Source organism: Zophobas morio, unplaced genomic scaffold (genome assembly GCF_036711695.1).
Source record: "Zophobas morio isolate AGI-343-1 ecotype UQ-CSIRO unplaced genomic scaffold, CSIRO_AGI_Zmor_V1 ptg000006l, whole genome shotgun sequence".
Classification (NCBI taxonomy): domain Eukaryota; kingdom Metazoa; phylum Arthropoda; class Insecta; order Coleoptera; family Tenebrionidae; genus Zophobas; species Zophobas morio.
Genome location: NW_026972111.1, coordinates 6647736 through 6671929, shown reverse-complemented (window position 1 = coordinate 6671929; position 24194 = coordinate 6647736). Strand labels below are relative to the sequence as shown.

The following is a 24194-nucleotide window of genomic DNA, read 5'->3' as shown; positions in this document are numbered from 1 at the left end:
ACCCGGGCGACTGATGTGAAGTATTGCGGGGGGGGATGCACTATGTCCGCGGGGTTAGGGTGCACCATCTTTTGAAACGCCAAAACTAAAGAGAGTGCCCGCTTTAGGCTCTATGCCCGCTTTAGGCCCCCTTCCCCTACATTGTCCATAGCCCCTCTACCTCTTCTAAATCCCGCTTGACTTTCCGGTAATATACGCTTTTCGTTCATCTCTGTCACCAACCTTTCATTTAACACCATTGCGTACAGTTTATATGCCGTATTTAGGAGAGTTATTCCCCCATAATTCTCTACTTTTTCTTTATTACCCTTTTTATGAATTGGGCATATTTGCCCTACTCTCCGTTCCCTGGGAGAACTTTTACACGTCCACACATCATTCATTAACTCGCTCAATCTTTCAATCATCCCATCCGTCCCAAATATCCACACTTCGTTTACCAACCCATCCCTTCCCGGTGCTTTTCCTCTTTTCAGTCTTCCTACTTGTTTTCCTACTTCCTCTACTCGAATCTGAGCCTCCCTTTCTCTACTACCATTCCCGGTTTTACTATCTTGCGCTACAATTCTCTCTTCCTTTCCATTCAACAGTTCCATAAAATGCTTCTTCCACTGTATTATAGGTATGTCTTCACTAATCGTGATTTTGTTCTTCCGTTCTTTATTTATATCTATGCCTCTTGCTCAGTTCTTATGGCTTTACTTTTTTCTTCTTCTTCTTGCTGTATCTCTTCTTTCTTTTCTTTGCATCGTTTTCTATAATTATTTTTTGCTTGCCAGTACTCTTCTTTTCTACCTTTCCCCTTTTTCCACCTTCGTAAACATTTCCTTGCTTCTGTTTTTAAATCTCTGCATTTGCTATCCCATCATCTGTTTCTCTTTTCTAAATTTCTCGTTACAGTTTCTTTTCTTATGGCTGATTTTTCAATTTCTCTTTTTAATTCTTTCATTTTCTTTTCAGTTCCTTTTTCTTTAAATTCCACTTCCAACATTTTTTTTTATAATGCTCAATTCCTTTTTCATTCCTTACCCATATCTTCTTCTCTTTTCCTACTTCATTACTTAAGCATCCGCCCCTTCTACTTATGCCCCTCAATTTTACTTCTAGTTGCATGTGATCGGAGTCCACTCTTTCTCCTATTTTGAATGTTTCGACCTCTTCTTCTGCTAATCCGCTTACTATTACGTAGTCTATTACCGATTCCCGTTTTTTACCTATCCAGGTAAATTCCCCCTCCTCGTCCCCTTCCTTCACCCCATTCAAGACTTCCCAACCTTTCTTGAATTAATTCCCATAGCAATTTTCCGTCTTTGTTTTCTACTTTATCTTTCGATTTTCGTGTGTTTTCCCCGTCGTGTTCTTTGCTTTTGTTTCCTATTCTGGCATTAAAGTCCCCTCTTAACAGTAGAGATTCTTCTTCGGACTCTTCGATTTTTTCTTGTATTTCTTATTTCGTGTTTCTCATTCCTCTACTATATATTGTGCAAATTCTCCACCTTTTTTTTATTTACAGTCAGTTTTCTTTCAACCATGCCTTCCATTTCTATCGCCCCCTCTTCTATTTCTTTTATATCTTTCTTCACTTCTGTTATGATTCCACCTTTTGCTCTACCCTTGCGTTTTTCTTTTTTTGCCCCTTGCAATTTCCACTGAAATTCCTTTGGCAACACGTCTTTCAGTTTGTTCCAGTCTCTCTCGAGTATCCATGTTTCTGTTAGTCCCACAAAATCAAAATTTTTCACGTAGTCCCAAAATAAATCATCTTTCTTTTTCAGACCCGCAATATTCCAAAAGAGTAATTTTAAACCACGTTTATCTTCCCCATTCTTCTTTCCCATTCCCCTATTATGTACAAAATCTACATTCTTAAATCTAAAGTCTTTATTTGTCCTATCATGACTACCCCTTCCCTTTGTGTTTCTTTCTTCGGTTAGTGCTGACTTGATTTGCGAAATTTTTCTTCCAGTTTTCCTTTATTGTCATTCCATGTATACATTTTGTCCCTACTTCCAGCTTCTTATATCCCACCCTTGTTGTGTATCCTTTTTGTCTTTCCTCTTTAGCTACCTCCCTAATTCCTTTTTGAATTTTTTGCTCTTGTAATGTCCAATCATTATCAATATATATTCTCTTTCCTCTCAGGTTATTTTTATTCTTCATCACCTCTTGTTTTTCCTCCCAAAGCGTCTTAACCAGTATTTTCTTGCTTTCCTCTTTCCCTATAATTATTGTTTCCAACACTTTTACTTCTACCTCAATTTCTTTTTTTCAAAAATTCCTCTACTTCTTTTGCATCTATTTTTTCCCTTATTTCCATACCCGTAATTATGAAATTGTTTCTTCTTTCTTGCCTCTCTTTTTTCCAACTTCTTTTCTAAATTATTGATTCTTTTTTCAAAGCTTCTCTCCTTTTCTTTCCATTCTTCTCTTTCTCTTTCCGGTATTCCATTTATTGTCTGTAATTCTTTTTTTACCCCTCTATTTTCTTCTCTCAGTTGTTTCATTTCGTCCATTAGTTGCTTCATCATTTCCATCAACGGATCTTGTCCTTGCTTTATTTGTTCTCTTTCTTCCATTTTCAATGTTTTTGCTGGCACGCCTACAGTTTCTCCATAAAAATCCCCACAGTTTAAAAGCTTTGGTTCTTAAAAGATAATGACGAGTCAAATAATAGATACACCAAGATCTTTAATTTCGTTAACATGATCGATAATAGTATTATCCAGTACATAATAGCAATTTATTGTAGTCTTTTTATTACAAAATGTAATAGAATGGCATTTGGTAGTATTTAAATGCAATTCATCAAGTGTGTACACCATGAACAAAAAGCATCCAAATCAGATTCAACAAGAAGTGTATCTTGAATAGATCTGATCCAAATCAAAAGTTTTAAATCATCAGCAAAAAATAGAAAATTACAATGATGAAATACTTGCGATAGGTCATTCATAAATAACAAAAACAAAAGGGGACCACAATGCGACCCTTGTGGCACTCCTGACGTTACATGGAAAGGTTCAGATGGAAAATTGCCTAACCTTACCTGTTGCCATCTATCACCTAAAAACGATCTCAGCCAAGTAATCGTTTCCTGTCTAAAGCCCAGATGGGACAGTTTTATTAATAAGAAGATTAACTTTATCGAATACTTTCGAAAAATCGGTATAAATTGCATCTACTTGACATCTATTCCCAAAGGATTCGTTAAGATAAGAATAGTATTCAATTAAGTTGGTCAATGTTGATCTCTTGTTGGTTGGCTTTTTATTCTTCAAATGAAATTGCTTGTTAGTATTGTTTTTACGTGAACACAAAATATTCTTAGCCTCCTCACTGTTCTCCTAAATTATCATCTATTGAGTGACCACTAAATTCCGGAATCTTAACTAGAAGAACATTTTTACTACGATCATTGAGGTCGGTAAGTTCAGACATTACATCATTAATATTACCATTACCTTTCCCTCTGCCCCTTTTCAAAGTAATTTTAACGTTTTCATTGTTTTCTTCTTTTTTCCACTTATTCTTATTTCTTTTACTTTGCCTTGTTCAGGATATATTTCTGCCGATTAGCTTTTTTTTCCTACTCATGTTCCAGTGGTGATATTTCACTGTGTTTTCTTCCTTTGGTCTTTCATTTTTTCTTATATTTTTTATAATCTTTGTCAACACCAAGAATGTAACTGTTACTGTCGACAGCGACACACAAACTCATTTATTATATACACAAAAGTATGAATTAATAAAACACATGCGTTTTCACCAATTTCTTCTTTCAGAAAAAAAAAACAATGCCAACCTACACCCACAAAATTTCCACGTACCCAGAAATATTTTAGCCTCCTTTACAACGCACGAATCACTCAATTACCTCTTCTCCGAGTACCGCAACACAGCCATTTAGAACCAAATCGCCATTCTTCACACTCTCCGACATAATCACACTTAGCGCCACAACCCGTTCGAAAAGTGTTGAAATAATCGCATTACAGAGACGATTATAATAATGTGTTTTTAATCGAGCATGTTGCAATTTTCGTCCTGGACTTGTTATTAATTTTTATATAAAATATAACAAGCACGAACATGCCCATAAGTTGTCCCTAAAGCCGTATACATCATCGGCATACTTGTTCGCGGAAAATTATTGCCAATATCGGAATTAAATTCCCAAAGAACAAGTCGACGTTCTGCTTACATTTATTTTGCGTTTGTAGTTTGAAAAAGCAAATTGACTATTCGTGTAGCATTTGTGTAGTTTATTTCTTTACGACTAAAGTGAGATTTTTGTTCCAGGTGGGAGACGGTCGGCGCAGACTGGTCGTAATGGTTTGGGCCTTAAAGGTTCAGTTGATCATTTTTAAAGCTACTGGCCTGTTAAGTCCCAAGTTATTACATTGCCAACTTCAGCGAAACGTGGAGATTGATGGGAGGTGTGGTTTTTGGGTTCAGTTGATGCAATTTTGGGGTTTCTTAGCGGCATTTGCCTGTATTATGATTGCAATGCCCTTGGAAATCCCAAACGTGCATGACGACTCTAAGAAGAGGTGACACTATAAATATTTTTAATTTGTATAATTTATTTCAATGAAGAGTTTTATGATGGATTTTAAATTCGCTGTCTCACAAAAGCATACTTCTCGTTTTATTTTTATTGTGGTCTGTCAGTTTTGGACTTTGAAACGAGAGAATGGGACACGATAATATGTATATTTGGTTGCATAACTCAATTTTTATTTTTTAATTTTTAAAGATTTCGGAAATCGAAAAAATATTGTAACACGTCGGTTAATGGTATTTTGTTTATTCCACTCACTCGCATCGCTCATTTGTTAAATAACTAAATATTAAATGGTGATGTTAGTGAATAAAAACAGTTTGTTTTACTTGTTTTAAAACAGAAGTGTTTTTTTGTTTTAATTAATTTTTAACAACATTTTTAGATGTACGATATGACTGATGTTAATTTTTGTTATAAAAAGCAGAAATTTTGAAACTTTAGAACAGTATACAAATTAATAAAATACATTTATTGACAACTGTAGCATAAAATATAAACGTAAAACCGTACCACAAAAGATATCAACAAATTTTTTGTTCTAATATATATTTTCAAAATTTTGAGATTATGATGGCATCTTGTTGAACCGTTTCTTGTCAAATCTAAACCCAAAATTGGCGCTTCAGCAAAGTTCTGTCCAAATAACCGTAGACTAGTTTTTTAAAGGAAGAAATAATTTCGAATATAACGGATTCTCCAAAATCGTCAGTGGTGCAGCTCCAAAAGGTTTATCCATTTTCGAAATCGACTATCCACCGGGAAATATTAAAAATGTCATTTCCAGTTTCATAGTTATCAAATCGGAAAGTAATGTATCACGTAATTTCGAGGAAGAGGATGTGGATGAATTTCGTAAAGATAAATATAAAAATACCTACCAAAAAAGATTAGATTTCTTTTTCCTTTGCTCTGTTATCGTTTTACCATTTCTACCACAAAATTTAATTTTATCTAATCCTAACAAAGTTGTTCGAGAGATATTTATTCAAAAATTTAATTTCAGTTACGCTGGAAAACAACGACGCACACAAGGCGATGATAAACAAGTAACTAACATTCTTGATGACATCTGACACTCTGACAGCATAACAAACCATCAAATTGAACAGTGCTACCAGTATTGCAAAAAAAAATCCCCACGAGTGTAACGAACATAGGGGAAAGAATATTCATTCGTCCATGGTAACGGACTATAATTATTAAATGTGCAAAATATGACGAATTTACACTTGTGATTTATCAGTGCATTTTATTGATTAATTCAAAAACTGCAAAACTGAATTCTTTGAAATCTTGCAGACGTTTTAAATTTATTGTAAGCATGGTAACTTTTTAATCAAAATGTATGTGCTTATCAATCCCAAAAAATTGATAACGTCATCTCAAAATTTTGCCGTATAAATTCTGGCCAAAATATGCAAAATATGATCAGTCTATACTTGTAATTTAACATTTCATTCTATTTTGGCATTTCTTACTCTAAAATCCGCTCTTTAATAAAGAATATAGTCGGGGTTTATATAATATTCCTAGTCCAAGTGTTAATAGACTTTTTATTAATTCTTATCTTGTACCAAAGACTTTCTACAGAGTTTTGTATATCAGAAAGCCGATATATTAGTGCAACTTGATACTTCGAAACAGGGGCGGACTGGCCAGGCGGGCTACCGGGCATTCGCCCATTGGGCCGTCGAACTGATAGGCCGGTAGGCCGGTTACGCTGAATAGACAATATCAATAATTTCTCAAAGGCAAACTTTTAAATTTTGTTTAACAATGTTGGCGCCACCGCCGACGAAATATGATACACCGTGATATGTATCGAGTTTAAATAACATTAACAAAGCATGAAATGCAATAGGCACGTTTAGGCAATTAAGCACGTACTATTTTCACACTCTTTTAATTAATGCTTAACAAAATATACAATCGGCCTAATCGAAAACTTACCTTTCTCTAAAAATCAGTCTTATGTCTCTGCTTAACCATTGAAGGTGTACGTAGATCGTGAGGTTTCCATTACGTGACAATTTATAATCATCACTGTAAGGTAAATTACTTTTTTTTATCTGCAAAAATAGTATTTGCATTATGGCTTTTTCAAAACTAGTTTGTCGAAACAGACAAACCAAGCACAAGTGGGAAGGGTGTTAAAAGAAAAGCGGTTAAAGGCGGTGCGGAAAAATTACGCGAAAAGAAAAAAAAAGCTTTGGAGGAACAAGCCAAATTTTACAAGCCCTTGTCTTCATTTATTAAATTGCGTAAAGAAAATGTTGAAGGTGACAGTCAACCTGCACAATCTACAAGCACTACTCCTATTGAACCTGTTGAAGCGGTGGAACTTGGATTGAAGCAACGATTCTGGAAGATGTTTCTTCACAACAAAAAGTATCAGAACAAGAGTTTCTGCCACCCGTTGAAAGCAATAAATTTTTTTCTATACCAGCAACAAGTGACGTTGATAACTTTTTTAAATTTCATCCAATTCAACCATGTGATGTAAAAGACTTACCATTCAATCCGATTACACTGTTTCGCAGGAAAAGTGGGGTGCGGCGTACTTGGTTAACTTATAATGAACACTCAAAAACTTTATTTTGTACAGTTTGTATGGTTTACAGCAAAGAATCTAGTATATTTAAAAGTGGTGTAAAAAGTATTCATCCTAATAGTATATTGTTTTATTAGGAGCTAAAATGAGACTTTTCGTGGCGAATCTGTAGGTTTGACGGCCGAGCGCGCGAGGCCGGCAATTACAGATGAGCCACGAAAAGTCATTTTTCTCCGAATAAAACATGCTATTTTTTCTTCAAACGTCTGCAATTCAATTAGAGAAGTAATTTAAAAAAAAGGAATTACATATCAATTCTTTAAAACGAATGAATTAAGTTAACTGTTACTATGGTTTTTCAGTGTGCTTTGGAATGATTTGTATGCTGTTGCTATGGTTTTACTTTTGCTGCCGCCTGTAGCGGCAGCAAAAATTTTTATCTGTCGGTGGTGAGGAGCGGCTGAAATGTCATACTTTAAGTTCATTTGTTGAGGTACATAAAGTCATGTTTTTTTGACGTTTGAAGAAAAACATATTTACAGTAGAGTGGATGAGCATGAAAAAAGTCAAAGTCACAAAAATTCTGCTGAAGCACATTTGATGCAATTGAAAAAATTAAATATACCTACTGCCTTACGTACCAAAACAAGAAAATATTCGTTTAAGTCAAGTTCAGAATACAAGAGATATTTTACTGCGAATTATAGAAGTAGCAAAAGTAATTGGTAAATGTGGTATTGCCTACAGAGGTCACAGAAATGAGGATATTCTTTCTTTGACCAATTCAAAAATTATCATCATGGTAACTTTTTGGAACTTATTTTACTGCTAAAAAAATTTGACCCCTTATTAAATTCACATATTAATCGTGTTATTTTAGAAAAGCAAAAGCGATATACACGTGGCAAGAAAGGTAGGGGTAATATTGTGTCTTTTTTGTCCAAAACAACTATAAATTCCATTGTAAATATTATCAAAAATTTAATAACGCGTAAAATTTCAGAAAAAATTACCAATATCGGAATGTATTCAATTCAAATTGATACAACACAAGACATTACAGTTACAGATCGAACTTCTATTATTATTAGATATGTAGATGATGAATCTGTGCATGAAACATTGCTTGCATTAAAAAGTACAAGTTCTACAAAAGGCCAAGCTCTTTATGAGTTAATAGCAAAAGTGTTGGCCGACAATAATATCAATTTAAAATATTGTGTAGGTAGTAGCACCGATGGTGCTGCAAATATGCAAGGGCAATATAATGCTTTTAGTTCTTGGATGGCTACTTCTAATCTTGAACACATACATCTCTGGTGCTATGCTCATATTTTAAACTTAGTAATAACAGATATTACACAAAAACCACATCAGTGTACATCTTTATTTGGTTTGTTAAATGGTATTGCTGTTTTCTTAAAAAATCTCACACTAGAATGGACATTTGGAAAGAGTCTTCTCGAAAAGTTTTAAGTACAATGGGAGAAACAAGATGGGATTCTAAATTTAATGCAGTGTTAAAAATTTTTGGAAGTTATGGTGACACAAGTAATGCCCTTTTTGTTACAATTATAGAGGTTCTTGAGGTATATCAAAATCAGAAATTTTAAATTCTGACACACGATATAAAGTAACTTCCTACTTAAATTCACTTTCAAAATATGAAACCATTTTAACCGCCAATATGTATTTGAGAATTTTTCAGCATACTTCACCTACATCAAAATATCTACAAACATCTGGACTAGACCTAATTACAGCGCAAACAATGATTACTGAAACAAAAAAAAAAAAACGACGCGTCTACGGTAATAATGAATTCGCAATTAGATATTCTGCGAATTCGTAAAAAAAAATGTTGGGTGAAAAAACTTCAGACTATTGTATTGATAACCCCTATGAAAAATATAAAATTGATGTATACAATGTAGTTATGGACGTTATTGTGCAAAGTTTTAGTACAAGATTTACCAAAAACGAAAAAATTTATACTATGCTTGCTGTATTTAATCCCCGACAATTCAACAATATAAGTTCGGAAACTCTAAATTCAGATTTATTTGTTCCACTATGCAATATTTTAATAAAATTTAATGCCGAAATTACACCGTCTCAAATACGAGAAGAACTTTTAGATTTTGCTGCAAAATGGGATCAATTAAAACAAACAGTATCCGAAGAGTCAACTTTTACTGACGATTGTGGTAACCAAAAATTCTGCAAATCCTGCAAACAGTGTGCTTTGTGTTGTTATACATTTTTAATTAAACACAATTTTTATTCAAGTGCTTATGAAAATCTGTTTCTTGTGTATACATTTTTGTTAACTCTATCTATTTCGTCTGCTGGTTGTGAAAGGAGTTTTTCGAAGCTTAAAATTGTCAAAAACAGATTACGAAATAGTTTGACGGATGATCATTTGGAAGCATTTACAGTGATGTTTGTTGAAAGTATCATGTTAGATGACTTGACTGTAATATTGTTATAGATACACTGTCGGGTCAAAGTGCCGTTATGGCCAAATTATTAAAATAATCTGTATAATATAGGTATAATGCATATAAAAAATAAACTTGCTACAACTTTTTACTTCCTGAGCGTATTTCTAAATACAATTAGTTATTTTAACCTTATTAATTAATAGATAAATGTAAAATTGTTGATTTTACAAAATATCACAGAAAAAAATTACTATAAGTAGTAAATGAGGGTCGCCTCCAGGGCCGGTTAAATCTTTTGCCCGGGCCACTTTTAAAGTGCCAGTCCGCCCCTGCTTCGAAAGGTGTCAAAAGCGCAATACATTGAGAAAACACAAGTTCATACTTTAAACTGTGTATTAATAACAAAAATGAATTTGGACATTTATACACTTCTCAAAAAATATAGTTCTGCGAAAGAAGAAAACCGCTATTACTATATTGGACTGCAATTTATTTCATGATTTTGATCTTTTCTGTTTTATTTTTTTTTTAGAAAAGTTATGTTGTGTTTTAAATTTTTATTATTTACTTAATGAAGATAATAACGATTTTTTTAGTTGCCCTGGTTTTTTATTTGAATTATTTATGATACGAGTACCAGGCTGCAATACGGCTCAGTGAGGTCATTTTTGATAACGACTTTAATTAATCAGCGCGTGCGCATGTTAAATGAGATCGACGATGCCGGTGCATAATTTAGTTCAAGTCAGATAATTGTTGACTTCAGTCTACTAAAAGAGCTTTGTTGTAAACATCAACTTTAAATCTGCGGTTCTATCCAGAAATGGAGGAATTCGAGGTAAGTGTTTATTCATTTTCATATTATTTTGATATTGAAAATAAAAAAAAAATGTGTGTTAAATTATGGCTAAGGTCTAGTATTAGCGAACTATCATCGCTATCGCTATCGTTATACACAAAATAGACATACAATTTTTCCCCTGTTCGATGACGTAAGTGAGTCAACGGTGTGGGTTAAATTATACCTACATTTTGTCTTAGGAACTTTTGTCATTAATAAAAGTTTTCTAAAAACACAATCAACTAATAGTCCAGTCAAATTAGCGATCAACCTCGGAATGAGAGATAATAAGCTGAATTTTCGTATATACCTTCATTTTAGCGTTCTAAAAGTTGTCTCAAAAGTCTCATAAAATCTCGTGTCTGCGTCGTAACTTATTCAAGGTCAAAGGTGAAGAAAAACAGTTTTTTGCGATTATCTCGGTTTCTATTGCTCCAATGATGTTAACATCTATTATCGTAATTGTAGAGCACAAAATTTGGGACTAATTTAATTTGAAACATTTTTTCCTGCGCTCAATCGTTTTTGAGATAGAGGGCAGTGAGCGCGCAGCGCTCATCCATACGTACTGTAATGCAATCAATCGTGAATATCTGTGAATACTACCTTTAATTTTGAATAATTTGTATTATTTATCAGTTAATACATTGCATTTAATAACATTTTACATATTTTCAAAACATTCATTTAATGATAATGATACTTACCTACTTTGTGGAATTAAAAACTCTTTAAATGAAATACTTATTCTATGTGTATCTTAATTTATTGAACGTAGATTTTAAGTAGAAAAATAATTAAGTACTTTATCTTTCAAATGTGTAAGTTTTTATATATTAGATAATATATTATACTTGTTATATTATTATATATCTAAAAGTTATATTAATTTTTTTAAAGTAAAAATTTAAGGAAGTAAAAAGAGTTAATGTATTTTAATTTTATCTTTGTTCAGTACCTGTACATTTCTTACGATTGAAATTGAATTGTAGTGAAAATCTAGAAATCTTTAATAATTTAAAGAACAAAAGTCTTAATTTTCTTCTTCTTCACCGTCATCTTCCGGACGTTCGGGAATTTCTGTTTCATCGTCATCATCTTCGGTGCCCTGAATCGTTGTTTCCAGACCTTCCAGTTATAATCATGATAGAAAAATAAATATTTAAAACCTTACACATTTTAAAGATATAAATAAATTGAGATATACAATAAATATTTCATTAAATGCGTTTTTAATTACACAAAGTAGGTAAGTATTATTCAATGAATATGTTGAGAATATGTAAAATGTTTAAATACAATGTATTAATTGATAAATAATACAAATTTTTCAAAATTCAAGGTAGTATTCATAGATATTCACGGTTGATTGCATTACAGTATGTATGGATGAGCGCCGCGCGCTCACTGCCCTCTATCTCAAAAACGATTGAGCGCATGAAAAAATGTTTCAAATAAAATTTGTCCAAAATTTTGTGCTCTACAATTATGATACTGGATGTTAACATCACTGGAGCAATAGAAACCGAGATAATCGCAAAAAACTGTTTTTCTTCATCTTTGACCTTGAATAACTTACGACGCAGACACGAGATTTTATGAGACTTTTGACACAACTTTTAAAACGTCAAAATTAAGGTATATACAAAAATTCAGCTTATTATCTCTCATTCCGAGATTGATCCCATTTTTATCCTAAAATGACTGGACTATAATTTGAAATTTAAAAACATAGATATAATAACTGCATAGTTTTTAAATAAATATAAAATAAGTTTGCCCAAACGGGAAATACAGCTCGGATTTACACAAAAAATATATACCTTGTCAGTTTCACTGAACGTTTGATTTTCATAACGCTTTTCGCACTTTCTTAATTTTTATGATTAATTTAATATATTTTTCATACTTTTTTCAACGGCTTTAGTTATGACAATTCTTTTATGCCGCGACGCTAATGTAACAAGTGCAAAGCACATATCCTATGTCTATATAATATATACTTTATAATATGATTCATTTATTTAAATGTACAAAACATCAACAAAATTAAACATTCAGATACTATTTTCTATCTGTCAACCTTTTTCTCTAATCAGCCCACGCTTCTTTTTTTAATCAAAACTAAGTTCCATTACAACCAGGGGCGGACTGGCACTTTAAAAGTGGCCCGGGCAAAAGATTTAACCGGCCCTGGAGGCGACCCTCATTTACTACTTATAGTAATTTTTTTCTGTGATATTTTGTAAAATCAACAATTTTACATTTATCTATTAATTAATAAGGTTAAAATAACTAATTTTATTTAGAAATACGCTCAGGAAGTAAAAAGTTGTAGCAATTTAATTTTTTATATGCATTATACCTATATTATACAGATTATTTTAATAATTTGGCCATAACGGCACTTTGACCCGACAGTGTATCTATAACAATATACAGTCAATGTCATCTAACATGATACTTTCAACAAACATCATTGTAAATGCTTCCAAATGATCATCCGTCAAACTATTTCGTAATCTGTTTTTGACAATTTTAAGCTTCGAAAAACTCCTTTCACAACCAGCAAACGAAATAGATAGAGTTAACAAAAATTTATACACAAGAAACAGATTTTCATAAGCACTTGAATAAAGATTGTGTTTAATTAAAAGTGTATAACAACACAAAGTACACTGTTTGCAGGATTTGCAGGATTTTTGGTTACCACAATCGTCAGTAAAAGTTGACTCTTCGGATACTGTTTGTTTTAATTGATCCCATTTTGCAGCAAAATCTAAAAGCTCTTCTCGTGTTTGAGACGGTGTAATTTCGGCATTAAATTTTAGTAAAATATTGCATAGTGGAACAAATAAATCTGAATTTAGAGTTTCCGAACTTATATTGTTCAATTGTCGGGGATTAAATACAGCAAGCATAGTATAAATTTTTTCGTTTTTGGTAAATCTTGTACTAAAACTTTGCACAATAACGTCCATAACTACATTGTATACATCAATTTTATATTTTTCATAGTTATCAATACAATAGTCTGAAGTTTTTTCACCCGAGAACATTTTTTTTTTACGAATTCGCAGAATATCTAATTGCGAATTGATTATTACCGTAGACGCGTCGTTTTCTTTTCCCAATTCATTATTTGCCCATTCTACAAATTTATCTGTTGTTAACTTTAAATGATCAAAATTTCTGGAGACTGCAGTTAAAGAATTTTTTGTTTCAGTAATCATTGTTTGCGCTGTAATTAGATCTAGTCTAGATGTTTGTAAATATTTTGATGGAGGTGAAGTATGCTGAAAAATTCTCAAATACATACTGGCGGTTAAAATGGTTTCATATTTTGAAAGTGAATTTAAGTAGGAAGTTGCTTTATATCGTGTGTCAGAATTTAAAATTTCTGATTTTGATATACCTTCAAGAACCTCTATAATTGTAACAAAAAGGGCATTACTTGTGTCACCATAACTTTCAAAAATTTTTAACACTGCATTAAGTAAATTTAGAATCCCATCTTATTTCTCCTATTGTACTTAAAACTTTTCGAGAAGAGTCTTTCCAAATGTCCATTCTAGTGTGACATTCTTTAAAGAAAACAGCAATACCATTTAACAAACCAAATAAAGATGTACACTGATGTGGTTTTTGTGTAATATCTGTTATTACTAAGTTTAAAATATGAGCATAGCACCAGAGATGTATGTGTTCAGGATTAGAAGTAGCCATCCAAAAACTAAAACCATTATATTGCCCTTCCATATTTGCAGCACCATCGGTGCTACTACCTACACAATATTTTAAATTGATATTATTGTCGGCCAACACTTTTGCCATTAACTCATAAAGAGCTTGGCCTTTTGTAGAACTTGTACTTTTTAATCCAAGCAATGTTTCATGCACAGATTCATCATCTACATATCTAATAATAATAGAAGTTTAATCTGTAACTGTAATGTCTTGTATTGTATCAATTTGAATTGAATACATTCCGATATTGGTAATTTTTTCTGAAATCTTACGCGTTATTAAATTTTTGATAATATTTACAATGGAATTTATAGTTGTTTTGGACAAAAAAGACACAATATTACCCCTACCTTTCTTGCCACGTGTATATCGCTTTTGCTTTTCTAAAATAACACGATTAATATGTGAATTTAATAAGGGGTCAAATTTTTTTAGCATTAAAATAAGTTCCAAAAAGTTAGCATGATTAATTTTTGAATTGGCCAAAGAAAGAATATCCTCATTTCTGTGACCTCTGTAAGCAATACCACATTTACCAATTACTTTTATTACTTCTATAATTCGCAGTAAAATATCTCTTCTATTCTGAACTTGACTTAAACGAATATTTTCTTGTTTTGGTACGTAAGACAGTATATTTAATTTTTTCAATTGTATCAAATGTGCTTCAGCAGAATTTTTGTGACTTTGACTTTTTTCATGCTCATCCACTCTACTGTAAATATGTTTAGGATGAATACTTTTTACACTACTTTTAAATATACTAGATTCTTTGCTGTAAACCATACAAACTGTACAAAATAAAGTTTTTGAGTGTTCATTATAAGTTAACCAAGTACGCCGCACCCCACTTTTCCTGCGAAACAGTGTAATCGGATTGAATGGTAAGTCTTTTACATCACATGGTTGAATTGGATGAAATTTAAAAAAGCTATCAATGTCACTTATTGCTGGTATAGAAAAAAATGTATTGCTTTCGACGGCTGGCAGAAACTCTTGTTCTGATACTTTTTGTTGTGAAGAAACATCTTCCAGAATCGTTGAAGTAGTAGGTTGCTTCAATCCAAGTTCCACCGCTTCAACAGGTTCAATAGGAGTAGTGCTTGTAGATTGTGCAGGTTGACTGTCACCTTCAACATTTTCTTTACGCAAATTTAATAAATGAAGACAAGGGCTTGTAAAATTTGACTTGTTCCTCCAAAGCTTTTTTTTTCTTTTCGCGTAATTTTTCCGCACCGCCTTTAACCGCTTTTCTTTTAACATCCTTCCTACTTGTGCTTGGTTTGTCCATTTCGACAAACTAGTTTTGAAAAAGCCATAATGCAAATACTATTTTTACAGATAAAAAAAAGTAATTTACCTTACAGTGATGATTATAAATTGTCACTTAATGGAAACCTCACGATCTACGTACACCCTCAATGGTTAAGCAGAGACATAACACTGATTCTTAGAGAAAGATAAGTTTTCGATTAGGCCGATTGTATATTTTGTTAAGCATTAATTAAAAGAGTGTGAAAATAGTACGTGCTTAATTGCCTAAACGTGCCTATTGCATCTCATGCTTTGTTAATGTTATTTAAACTCGATACATATCACGGTGTATCATATTTCGTCGGCGGTGGCGCCAACATTGTTAAACAAAATTTAAAAGTTTGATATTTTTTGATATTCCGCGAAAACACATAATTTTGCTTATATGTCTTATCTATCCCTAAAATCTTGCAAAACAGGTCGTTTAACTCCTCTTCTGAGAATTCTTCCCCTAAGGCATCTCCTTTGCCTCTTATACTGTCTATATTCCATATAGCTTCATTTTTGTCTTTAAGACATTTCCAGGTTTCCTTTGTTATTTTCATTGGTTTTCACATTAGTTTGTTTTATTCCTGTTGTTACTTCTCCCTTGTCCCTCATCGCAATTTTGTCGTCTCATATTGATTTGATTTTTTGATATCAACCTCCCGGTTCCATTGCGCACTTCTTCCAATCTCTTGTTCTGGTGATCACATTTCCATTCTTTCCAATTAAGTATTAGGTTTTGGTAGATATCTAAATATGTGTTTCCATCGCTCTTTTCCATCTTTGTTATGTATCTTATGGTCTCACAACATAAGACGGAAAATGAGGAAAAATAAGCACAACGTCGGATGGTTCAGCAATCAGAACAGGCACCCGGGAAGTGGCGGAGTGTATTTTCTTCACATTTTTAGTTAAATACTTCGGTTTTTATGGTTTCTATCTTTGTTTCAAAGTTCTTCGTTTCCATTATAGCCAAACCTGTTATCACTTATTTTTTGTGCGGTTTGTACGTACGCATTTACATATACATAATAGTTTGGGCAGTCTGTCATTGCATGCTTCAATTCTTTATTCCTTTCCAGAGTTTTAAAAAACGAAGCGGAACCACTGACAGAGGAAAAGAATACGAGGATGTGGTTCTCGCTTTTGTTATCCTAGAACTAGTAAAAGACGTCGCAACAAAGAACTTCCATATTTCGTCAAATGAAGAAGGTTTCGGAGCTTTTGATGACATAGTTATCAAGACTGAGTCGGATACGGGAAACACAATAAAAGTAGTGCAGCTAAAACACTCCGAAAATAAAATATTGTCCACAAAAAATTTAGAAACCAAAACAGGATACTTCAGCATTAGCAAATATTTCAAGGCCTTTCAAGAAATTAAGAAAGACGCAAGCGAGTTAATATTATTTACTAACAGACCTTTCAAGTGTGACGACAATACAACAATTCAACTGGAAGAAGAAGAATTTTATGTTAAACTTGTTAAAGTAAAATCTGCTTCAGAACTTTCAGAGATAGATTGTGCGTATCAGTTTAAGATAGTAGAAGAAGATTGGAATGTTGAAATGCGTCTCAAAATTCGAGAATATGAAAGGTTTTTTAGTAAATTTTATCTGTACACCGATCAAAAAAAAGTTGAAAGCCTGAAAAAAAGTGTAGCTGAAAAATTCAAAGCAACATATTGTTCGGATGAGGAAATATTCGAAAAATTCCTCAAAAGACTGTCTGAGTGGAATATCCAAGATGGGAACAAAGAAAAGCTCAACAAAAAGTGGATGGAGCGTGTAATTGCTCTACTGCTTCTATCTGCCCACCTCGAACTCGTATGTTCTGGCTCAGTTAATGTCAACTCTGTTAACGATAAAATAAAAATATTTCGAGAAGCCGTTTCTTTCTTCGACATTACGCTATTTGAAACAGGATCGTACGAAAAGCTAGTACCAGTGTGGGATGACATTCGAAAAGAAGAAAACTTAGACTTTACAGAATTAAACAAATTAAGAAAAAGGTATTTCCCAACCGTCAGATATATTGATAAAAAAAATATCGACAAAATAGATCCCAGAATATTTATTCAACTCTTTTGGTTAACGGACAAGTGTCCATTAATAATACGTCAACATAAGAACGTCGAAAAAGCCATTGGGCTCTGTCCCGACAAAAAGTTCATCCTAATTGGTGAAGGTAAGATTGAGGAGTGGATGAAAAATTATTCCGTGTTCCAAAATGTATCAAATTTGAATCGGAACCCTGACTTGCGCGAAAGGGTCATGCAAAATTTTACCGTATCAGTCCAAGGGAAGGGAGAACTAAATCTTGTAACAACTTACGAAAATAGCGACGAATTCTTAGAAAGTATCAGAACAGATGACTTAGTGGAAATGCTAAACGGTCCGTGTTATATAGGCGGAAAAAAAGAGATTCTTCCGGAACCTTACATTGACCGCTATCTTTCCCTAAATGTTATTGATATTAAATACCTAGAAAAATCCTGGGAAAACACAATTGTTGTTTTGAATTGCGCGAATAACTTTGATAAAGTCAAAAACAAACTCAACAACTGTAAATTCATTGAAACCAATAACTTCTTACCGTTAAAAAATCAGAATTTTGAAAATCAAACAAATGAAAAACTTCATGTGTCTAAATGTAATACAATCCAACACGAAGTTAATTTTAACTCGGGAAAGTCAAATTTTACCAATACAGTTTATGTGGGTAATAGCAATTTTAGTGATTTAGAACTAGAACAAATTTACATCGAAAATAGAGAAGCCAAACAAATTCACTATTTTAAACTTTCCAAAGATTGTAATTTAGAATGGATTAAAAGCAGAGGTGATGTTAGTGATTTAGAGGTTTATAAGTTATCTGACAAATACTGTACGAACGAAAATGAATTATGGTGTTCTCGGTTAGATAATAACATAAATCTAATATCTGGTGATCCGGGAATAGGTAAATCTGAGATAATGAAAAGCTTCAAAAATAAATGTTCACCGAAATATTGGACAATTATGATTACTCCTAACGATGTGCACTCATTTTTTGACAGTTCTAAGTTACCTGAAACCACCAACTATACGGATTTATTTGAAAAATTTATCGTAAATGAAAAATGTCAGTCACTCAAAAAACTCGAACAAAGATTTTTCGAAATGTGCGTACAGAAAAACAATGTTGTTTACGTGTGGGACGCGCTGGATGAAATTCTACAAGAGCATTTAGAATCCGTTTCGAGAATAATCCTCGGTTTCTCAACGAAAGGTTTCCTTCAGTGGATTACTAGTAGGAGACATCTAAAACCATTTCTAGAAAAAAAATTCAGTTTGTTAGCTCTTAGTATAAATCAGTTTGACGAACAGGAACAACAAAATTACATTAGAAAACGTTTAGCTTCTTTCATTTCTGTAGATGAAATTGAGATGGCCATTGAAAAAATCAGATCATCGTTCGCGATTATCGAACACGTTAACATTTTGGGAATTCCGCTCCAAATCTTTATGGTTACGGAACTGTTTCGTCAAAACAAAGACAAATATTTGAAACTGATGGAAAATATATTTCTTTTGACTGATTTATACGAATACTTCATTGAAGAAAAGTTTAATAATTTTTACAAAGATAAATTGGGGTTTAATTTAAAAAATCCTCACTTGGTTAGTAGAATTCGCAAAGAAAAACAGGGAATTTTAGATAATTACGAGAGAGTGGCACTTAAAGTAATATTTTCGAAAGAAATACTAAAACAATTAAATGTCTCCTGTGAACAACAGAAAGACGAAAATTTAAAAGATTGTGTATCTATTGGTCTTGTGAGTGAATTCGAAAATGATGTGCCACATTTTGTTCATGGTTCTTTTGCCGAATACTTAGTTGCTACATACTTTTCGAAAAATTTTAATGCAATTAGGGACATACTCGGGGATGTAATATTTGATTCAAAGTATAATAATGTTCGGTTCTTTTTCGACATGTTGTTAGCCAAGAACTCTGAAGCTCACATTTCAGTGTTATACAAACATTACGAATTACTTAAAACGTTCGATGACGAAACATTAACACGCAAAGATAAGGGTGGTAGAAGTGCTTTACATGTGATTTCTTCATGGGGACAAAGACATCCCCAAGTAAAAATAACGGTTTTAAATGGGGAGTGTATTGTCCACGAAGATAACAATTTTGATAAAAAAGCAGAAACCGAAGCATATTTTGAAGCGGTAAGGTTTTTACAAAACAAAGTGATTGTTGACGAACACGATATCTTGCTGGATATGACGCCGGTGGCTTATGCCAGAAAAAGTGAGAGCTTAGGGGCGGAAATAAAATTTCTTCAAATCAAACGAAGCGATTTGAACCATCAATTTCTCACTCTTGATGTGGTAATTAATATTTTATATTATTCTTCTTTACTCGGTTATGACGAAGTGTGTGAACTTTTTACAGTCCAAGAGAAGAAGGGAAAAAACCGTTGGGACGAAAGAAAATTTGTTACTGCGAAACGTGGTGAAACACCTCTTTTCTTGGCATGTAAAGGTGGTTATCTAAAAATCGTCAAGTACTTATTACAATTTAGTGAGGAAACCAACCACCCCAATGAGATTGTTGAGAGACTTCTTCACGAGGCGTCCGAAAACAGCCTTAAAAACGCTTTCGAAGATTTGTTGAAAACCGGCGCAGAAACCAATCGCAGGAGTGTTGACAGTTTTCTCAAATGCTCGGTGAAGGCAGGCACCGAAATCAATCGCGCTGATAAAACCGGTGCGACACCACTTTTCATAGCTTCACAAAATGGTCACGAAAAAGTTGTAGAGTACTTGAGGACAGCTGGTGCCGAAATCAATTGCGCTAATAATAACGGTTGGACACCACTTCACATTGCATCACAAATTGGTCACGAAAAAGTTGTAGAGTACTTGACGACAGCTGGCGCCGAAATCAATCGCACTGAAAGTAAGGGTTGGACACCACTTCACCTAGCTTCACAAAATGGCCACGAAAATGTTGTAGAGTACTTGACGACAGCTGGCGCCGAAATCAATCGCACTGAAAGTAAGGGTTGGACACCACTTCACCTAGCTTCACAAAATGGCCACGAAAATGTTATAGAGTACTTGACGACAGCTGGCGCCGAAATCAATTGCGCTAATAATAGAGGTTTGACACCACTTCACATAGCTTCACAAAATGGTCACGAAAAAGTTGTAGAGTACTTGACGACAGCTGGCGCCGAAATCAATCGCACTGAAAATAAGGGTTGGACACCACTTCACCTAGCTTCACAAAATGGTCACGAAAAAGTTGTAGAGTACTTGACGACAGCTGGCGCCGAAATCAATCGCACTGAAAGTAAGGGTTGGACACCACTTCACCTAGCTTCACAAAATGGCCACGAAAATGTTGTAGAGTACTTGACGACAGCTGGCGCCGAAATCAATCGCACTGAAAATAACGGTTGGACACCACTTCACATAGCATCACAAAATGGCCACGAAAATGTTGTAGAGTACTTGACGACAGCTGGCGCCGAAATCAATTACACTGAAATTGACGGTTGGACACCACTCCACATGGCATCACAAAATGGCCACGAAAATGTTGTAGAGTACTTGACGACAGCTGGCGCCGAAATCAATTGCACTGAAAATAAGGGTTGGACACCACTTCACCTAGCTTCACAAAATGGCCACGAAAATGTTGTAGAGTACTTGACGACAGCTGGCCCCGAAATCAATCGCACTGAAAATAAGGGTTGGACACCACTTCACCTAGCTTCACAAAATGGTCACGAAAAAGTTGTAGAGTACTTGACGACAGCTGGCGCCGAAATCAATCGCACTGAAAGTAAGGGTTGGACACCACTTCACCTAGCTTCACAAAATGGCCACGAAAATGTTATAGAGTACTTGACGACAGCTGGCGCCGAAATCAATTGCGCTAATAATAGAGGTTTGACACCACTTCACATAGCTTCACAAAATGGTCACGAAAAAGTTGTAGAGTACTTGACGACAGCTGGCGCCGAAATCAATCGCACTGAAAATAAGGGTTGGACACCACTTCACCTAGCTTCACAAAATGGTCACGAAAAAGTTGTAGAGTACTTGACGACAGCTGGCGCCGAAATCAATCGCACTGAAAGTAAGGGTTGGACACCACTTCACCTAGCTTCACAAAATGGCCACGAAAATGTTGTAGAGTACTTGACGACAGCTGGCGCCGAAATCAGTTGCACTGACATTGACGGTTGGACACCACTCCACATAGCATCACAAAATGGCCACGAAAATGTTGTCGAGTACTTGACGACAGCTGGCGCCGAAATCAATTGCACTGAAAATAAGGGTTGGACACCACTTCACCTAGCTTCACAAAATGGCCACGAAAATGTTGTAGAGTACTTGACGACAGCTGGCGCCGAAATCAATCGCACTGAAAATAAGGGTTGGACACCACTTCACCTAGCTTCACAAAATGGCCACGAAAATGTTGTAGAGTACTTGACGACAGCTGGCGCCGAAATCAATCGCACTGAAAATAAGGGTTGGACACCACTTCACCTAGCTTCACAAAATGGTCACGAAAAAGTTGTAGAGTACTTGACGACAGCTGGCGCCGAAATCAATTGAGCCAATAATAGTGGTTGGAAGTGGTCACACAGCTTCATAAAATGGACACGAAAAAGTTATCAAATATTTGAGGACAACTGACGCTGAAATCAATCGCACTGAAAATGACACCACTTCATCTAGCTTCACAAAATAGTCACGAAAATGTTGTCAAATATTTGGTGACAATCGGCGCCGAAATCAATCATGCTGACAATGCGGGTGTGACACCAATTTACGCAGCTTTCGTCTGAGGGGCCACAAAAAAGTGGTCGAATAGTTAGCAACAGTCGACACCAAAATCAATTGCGCTAGTAATAGGGGTTGGACACCAATATGGCCAGGAACAAATTGTTAAATATTTGACAACTGTCGGCGCCGAAATCATTCGCGCCAACAAATACGTTGCGTCATCCCTGTACTATGAGGGACATGGAATTCTGCGCAGTCTGTTCTTGTCATTTCAAAAAATCTCAATGTAAATGCACCTTTAGCGTCAATATGATTGATATTTTCGAAAAAACTGTCAAATTAACTTTGAAATATATCAGTTGGTTCGACATGCCAGCTGTATCAATTTTTAACAAATCTCGAGCAATAGCTGCATGTTAATATAATTGGAACAAATTTAATAAAACTTCGACTTTGTCAGTGTCAGAATGAGATATACGCCAAACATTAAAAGCGTGGTTATGAATAGCTAAAACCTGGTTTAGAAATTTTGACAATTGTGTGACATCTCTGCCCAGTTTTCCGTGTCCCCGATGGTACATAGCTTCCCAAAATGGCCACAAAAAAGAAGGGGACTCGCTAGACGAGGTATAACATTTTTTTGGTTTTTTGTATGAAAAAATGATATTAATATTGATGCATCATACATCAAACTGCAGCTTTTTTCATATTCTAGACCGCAAAGACCAGTTCAATTAATTAAAAAAATATGACTGAGAAATATCGTACAAAAAGCACCATTGTATGTTGTTTTTTCAAGTTTTTTGAGTCATAACCATAAACCATCATAGGATCGCTTGAAAATTTGCACATGGACGAAGCATCACTTTTTACAGGGCGCAGAGTCGTTAAATGTTTGTTAGTGGTACAATTTGTTTAAATAATAATGTGTTTATTAAAATTTGATTTTAATCTAAGTAATCTATTATTAAGGAAGTTAACTTTTACGCAATGAGGTAGGGGAAAAGTGCCTAACATGATCCCCTCAGGTCAAATGATCCCCATCAATTGTAAGAAAATTTGTGGCTCTATCTACCAAACATAACTGTCATTTGATTAAGCGCTCTGTAATTAGTACCTTCTGCACAGTGTGCCAAAATATGTAAAATAAGCACCTCTGATCTAAGGTAAGATATATTTTAAAAGTCCATTACTTCCATTTGAAAGGTCTTATAGCGGTGGTAGTTGTTTTGACAGAATTAGATACATTTCAGTCGTACGTTAGTTATGATCTTTTTACCGCATGTAAAAATTGAAGGTTAGTTTACAATTGTTGAATGCGGATGTGCTACCTAAGGCGAAATGATCCCTTTTTCTTGAGGCAAAATGATCCCGGATCATTGGGCGGGGCTAGTACCTGCTAAGATAAGACTGATTTTTGCAAATCATATACCCTCTAAAAAAAGAGAGGGTGAGTGGGCGGGGCTAGTACCTGCTAAGATAAGACTGATTTTTGCAGATAACATATTCTCTAACCCCGCCCACCTACTCTTTATTTTCTTTGAGGGAATACCATTTGCCAATATCAGTTTTATCTTAGCAGTACTAACCCCACCCACCCGTCCGTTATTTTCTTAGAATGTATGTTATTTGCCAATATCAGCCTTATCTTGCCAAGCACTAGCTCGACCCATCCGCCCTTTATCTTGTTAGAGGGCTAGCACCTAATAAGATAAGACTGATTTTCGCAAATGACATATCCTCTAAGAAAAGAGAGGGTGGGTGGGCGGGGCTACTACCTGCTAAGATAAGACTGATTTTTGCAGATGACATATCCTCTAACCCCGCCCACACACCCTTTAGTTTCTTCGAGGGAATACCATTTGCCAATACCAGTTTTATCTTAGCAGTTACTAGCCCCACCCACCTATTACCTGCTAAAATAAAACTGATTTTCGCAAATGAA

General features: G+C 34.4%; 1 protein-coding gene across 1 annotated transcript; it reads left to right on the top strand.

The window, feature by feature from the left end:
- Positions 1-10307: 10307 nt before the first annotated feature.
- Positions 10308-24012, top strand: LOC135123451 (uncharacterized). The gene is made up of 2 exons (XM_064048104.1): positions 10308-10397; positions 16529-24012. Exons 1-2 carry the CDS (start codon positions 10383-10385, stop codon positions 22076-22078), a joined length of 5565 nt encoding a protein of 1854 aa, XP_063904174.1. The 5' UTR covers positions 10308-10382; the 3' UTR covers positions 22079-24012.
- The last annotated feature ends 182 nt before the right edge of the window (positions 24013-24194 follow it).